At 34.2% G+C, this 5,154-nt stretch overlaps 1 protein-coding gene across 2 annotated transcripts in view; it reads right to left on the bottom strand.

Annotated features, from left to right (window-relative positions):
* Nucleotides 1-516: 516 nt before the first annotated feature.
* Tnpo-SR (transportin 3) overlaps nt 517-5,154 on the bottom strand; it is a 10,083-nt gene continuing 5,445 nt past the window's right edge. For both annotated transcript variants that reach the window (XM_018501913.1, XM_018501914.1), the window contains 11 exons: nt 3,365-3,511; nt 3,039-3,274; nt 2,831-2,970; nt 2,567-2,758; nt 2,198-2,436; nt 1,982-2,125; nt 1,680-1,885; nt 1,453-1,609; nt 1,184-1,348; nt 1,000-1,112; nt 517-816 (listed from right to left, as the gene is read on the bottom strand). In XM_018501913.1, coding sequence (XP_018357415.1) covers nt 756-816; nt 1,000-1,112; nt 1,184-1,348; nt 1,453-1,609; nt 1,680-1,885; nt 1,982-2,125; nt 2,198-2,436; nt 2,567-2,758; nt 2,831-2,970; nt 3,039-3,274; nt 3,365-3,511 — 1,800 coding nt within the window. In that variant the 3' untranslated portion in view covers nt 517-755. The remainder of the gene's footprint in view (nt 817-999; nt 1,113-1,183; nt 1,349-1,452; nt 1,610-1,679; nt 1,886-1,981; nt 2,126-2,197; nt 2,437-2,566; nt 2,759-2,830; nt 2,971-3,038; nt 3,275-3,364; nt 3,512-5,154) is intronic.

Below are 5,154 nucleotides of genomic sequence, written 5' to 3'. Positions count from 1 at the left end.
TCGTCAGCGAACATCTTTTACTGAAGCCTGATTGGTTGTTGTTAATCCAACAACCAATCAGGCTAGTTAGAAACAACAGTAAACAGAGAAAGAACGATCTTATTATTCCTGCCGCTCACTCTAATCGTCTTTCTACCCCCACCATTGCCATCAGCGGTCCATTCTAGATGTCGATGATCTGAATAGAAGGCCCAAATCGCCGCGGTTCTAGTGTTAAGGGATTTCGTAAGTTTACTATTTATAGTATGTCTGCAAAAAAATATTTAATTTTTATATTCTATTTAAAATTGTTCGAAGAGTTCATCAACATATTAAAATTAAAAAATTTTTTTTTCTTTTATGTTAATATTTGTGTATGCTAATAATAAATATCTACTAATGTATAGATGTGTTTCTAATATAAATACATAACAATTAAAGTTGATAAAAATAAATATATAAAGAAGAATAAAGAATTTTGTGAGATATATATTTATAAAAGTCATTTTATATTCAAATACAATATATACATGTGTGTGCTGGTGTGTATGTGCGTGTGCGCGCGTGCGTGCGCACGCGTGTGTGTAGTTTGCAAACATAGCTATAGATAGTAAGAACATAAAAAAATCTTCGTACCTTTTTCCTAATATATTTGTATAGCGTCGAGATTTCCATAGTAAATTTTGTTATTTCGAGAGGTCATAATCGAAACTTGCTGGAAGATCTTATAAATAATTTTTAAGGAATTTAACAATGTAAATATACATTAAAATGCATTAGCGATACAGGCGCGCAAAATTTCGTAGAGCATTTGTGACGGCTTTCGGTGTTTCTGACCTAAATATTATGAAAAATAAATCAATTAAGTTCTGTGAATTGCTAAAAAATTCATAATAATCTAAGCAGGTATTAAACCAATCGTTTATAAACAAATAAATGAACATTAATTTTTTTGTAAAAATTACTATGAATTTTTCCGATATTTATATTTGCATTGATATAAAGGTGTATATTACGTACCTTGTGATTATACAATGAAATTCAAGTAGTTGCTCGGGTGTTGCTGTAAGAGCTCCGCCTGCATTTTGCGATGGCATTGTCTTAATAGCTTCTTCCAACCATTTTGACATGACCTGATAGAAAATATGATTTCTCCATGTAAAATGCGAAACATATAGAATAAAAACTATAATAAAATACATACATCTGCGTTTCGGGTAAGTTCTATAATAACATCCGCCACATCAGACAGCATGTAAGAAGATAATTCAAACACTGAAGCATGTAGTAACTTTATGACTAATGTTTGGCCTTTTTCTTTCAATATATTTTGTACCAGTTGTCGTCGTATCGTGTAGTCTGATCGGTCCTAAAAGAAAAAAAATAGAACCTATAATTGGAGCTAATCTATGTGAATTACACATTAGAGGGATTTTATTTCAATATTCATTTAATAGATTCACAAAAAATTACCTTATAACTGCGGCCGCTATGTAAAAGGTCATAAAAGAATTTCATTACTGAACTATTAGCGTCCCTATGATCCAAACTGCAAGCCATTATAGCACAATCTACAATGCTCCCGATAGCAAGAGAACATAATAAAGGAATAGGAGCTCTTTGAAGAAACCTTTTGTATAAAAAGAATGAAACATCAGACAAAATTTCAATAAAAGTGATAGTATTAATCATCGCAATACCTGGCACAGAGCCTGAATAGATCATCGACTGTATCAGGATGATTTTTTAAACCATCTTCTTGTTCAAGAATTTCAAAAGTGGGACCGATGAAAGCTTGTAACATATTTAACAGTACACATTCTGAGTCGGTTGCATACTCATCCACCAATATAGAACCAAGATACAAGAAACAACTATGTTTATGTACTGTATACAACCGTACGATCTGTGAAAAAAGAAAACGAGAAGTATGTATTTAATAAGTGCATTAATAATAGTATAATTGGGATGTTAAATATCGTATTATAATCTTAGTCATTACTTGTGTTACAATCGGCTCAAGCAATTGGGTAGACTGTTTGCCCACACAGCGTACCGCAAAACGTATGCATCGGCAACATCTTTCCATGACTCTCACATCTTGTTGATATGTTTCACATACATTGGACAATACAGGCCAACACATCTGTAAATATACATAATGGACGTTATTAACACATGTAAAGAATTTTGCTTCTAAATTTTTAGTAATACTCACTTCAGTAAGTACGCTTTCACAAGGATGAGGTTTATTAGGATCATCGATTTGAGGATTAGTATGTTTAAATATAGCAGCTAATCTATCCAGCCATATCACAGGATCAGTCTTTGTTCCTCTCTCGATTTGACGTCTATTTGCCAGAAGCGTCCATAGAGAACTTGCTTGAAAGCGGCACAATTCTGTTATTGCCGGAATAATTTCCTCGTGTGGTAATTTCGCCAAAATGATCGATACTCCTGCAGTAACAATTAGTGCTTTTCATTCAGTTTACCATAAAATAATTAATCAATATATAATACGATCATGTATAATATATTTCGTAATCGCGTACACTTTGTAACATAGCTTATAAAATTTTTATCCCACCTTTTAGTAGGCCAATAGCTGCGTCATTACTAATAGCAAAATTGTCAAGAGAACGTGCTATTTGCAAAAGTCCAGAGAAATGCGTTGTCATGTGCAATGGACAAGCTGTACATATACTTAATAATGCACCCGAAGCAGCACTTCCTAGACCCCTTTGATTTAAACAGTATAAGAGGAAATTTAAAACACGTTCTGAAATAATACAAAGTATATATGAATGCCATTGAAATATCCGAACATGATAAGTATTTATCAAAGTCTTACCTAATAATTGTGGATGCCTATCTAGCCATTCACATAGTTCGCCTAAGAGGAGAATACTAGTATAGCGTACGGCTATATGAGTGTTTTCCGGCAAATTAAGAATATCTTGTACCACTCTCGGAACCACATCATTTTCTTCTCTGTTATACGAAAACACTATTATATTTAATCTTTAGATATCTCATAACAAATATAAAAAGAACCGTACGGTAAAATGTTTTTTGCCACCGCCTGCATTATAAAAAGTGCGGCTTCGGTCGAGTCCCAAGTAGGTGTATGTATAGGTTGACCTTGCGGGCCAGGTCCTCCGGTCAGCGATGAAAACATTTGTCGGAAACAGTGACTACTTCCAACTACAAACACTACATCTTTTATCAAATCCGATACGCGATTTCGGAAGTCAGCAAACTCTTCTCCTCCTCCTCCTTCTTCGACGAGACCCAACTGGTAATCAATACATAATTCTCCTATAATTATCTATTTTACTTCATGTAAAATATTATTTAACAAAATTTTGATAGCAAATATACTGACATGGTCTGGTTCCATTTGACAATGCCTACAAAGGGCACTGATCAATCTCTCAATACGAGGTCGAAATACGGCATTAAGATCATCGCTATTTTTCTGATAAAGAACTTCTGATAATCGATACCACAGGTTAAAAGTTATCTGTGCAACCTTAGTAAAAGATATTCAATCAGTGATACTTATTTTATAATTTTTAATATAATAAAATATATCGACATATATATATACAGGGTGTCCAGTAACTCTTGTAACCTCATATACAAGTGAACTAAACTGAGTCCTGTATCATTTTGCAATTTTTATAATAGTTAATGAAATATTAATTATTAAAGATTATTGAATAAGAGCACATAACCGCTTTACCGACTACCAAATGCAGCGGTCATGGCCACTAGGCATGTGGGGAGTTTACTAGAATAGAATTTTATTCACTTTAGCATATTTACAAGCCAAGAAGGGGACTTGGTTTTCCTTAACTCATTCCTTCATCCATTGTTCCACTTTTCGCTCACCTCTCGTTTGTCTATCCTTCCTATTTCGTATTACTCTATTTGTCCTACACTACTTAACTATCTTTTAAAATCACAGCCTTTATTCACAGCCTTTGTTTATCTCCTACCTTGCTTTTCTTATTACCTTAATTGCTCTTTTTAACTCTCGTCTCTATTTACCCTATCTTAACTTACTAACCTCGACTTAAGCTCCACCTACATTACTTTCTTTCTTTTTTACTTAAGCCTAAACTTCTAATCCTCAATCTTTCTTTCGAATATTATTCACTATTCTTTAGCTCTTGTTCCTTCCTCTCGTTTTTCCTTTTCTTTTCTTTATCTTTTTAAAATTTTCTTAAAACTCTTCCTTTTGTTTCGTTTAGATCTTCTCCCCATAATTTCCTTAATATCTCCTCTTTATCTACTCCTAACTCCTCAAATCTTCCTCTCACCTCTTTACATTCTTTCACATAGTGTTCTATATTATCTACATCTGTTTCACAAAAAAAAAACACACCTTTTCCTCTCTTAATCAATATTAATTTTTCTCCTCTAAATTTCCGCATCTCAATTTGATTAACGCTCTCACTTCGTCTCCTCTCTTCGTTTCAAAGTTTTTGCTCTTTAGATAATTCAGTTCTCCTACCACCAATAACTATCTCTTTGTGTTTCTTGTTACTCCCGTCTTTTCAATTCTTTTCCTTTCCCATTGCCTCTGTATATCCCTTTCTTTTCCAATTAAAACCTTTTCTAAGCTTTCCAGCCTGTGACCACTCATTTCTCTGGATTCTATTTCCCACAGCCGTTTCTATTACAATACCTCTCTCTTTCTCTACCATATACATATATCATCCCAACCGAACTTTTGTTTTTTCTCCCAACATCTCGTGACAAGATTTCCTACATTACCCGTTTTAGTCCTTTCTCCATATTTTCTTGCCCTTGTTTCTCATCCTATCCTCAGTTTATCCAGATTACCAATTCCCTCATAATTAAGAGAGAGAATTGCCCTCGGCGTACAAAAGTCTAAACTAAAAATCCACCTCACATAGTTTAACATTACCCTTTCTAATTCTCCTTTTTTCTTCCAACCCCATACGCCATCACACTCTGCACCACTCTCTCTGCACTCTTAATCAAAGTAATTTCCTCCATTTTCTACTACTTTTTCCCATCTCTCTGGCAACAGGGCAATCCCACGACCGTAGAACGCGGTGTCTTTCGAGGCGATCCATTCATCCACCCATTTTTGGACTTCGTTGTGATTGGAGAAGTGTGTGTCCGTAAGTGCGTGTTGCATCG

Source organism: Trachymyrmex cornetzi, unplaced genomic scaffold (assembly GCF_001594075.2).
Source record: "Trachymyrmex cornetzi isolate Tcor2-1 unplaced genomic scaffold, Tcor1.1 scaffold144, whole genome shotgun sequence".
NCBI lineage: Eukaryota > Metazoa > Arthropoda > Insecta > Hymenoptera > Formicidae > Trachymyrmex > Trachymyrmex cornetzi.
This window is presented reverse-complemented; position numbering and strand designations above follow the sequence as displayed.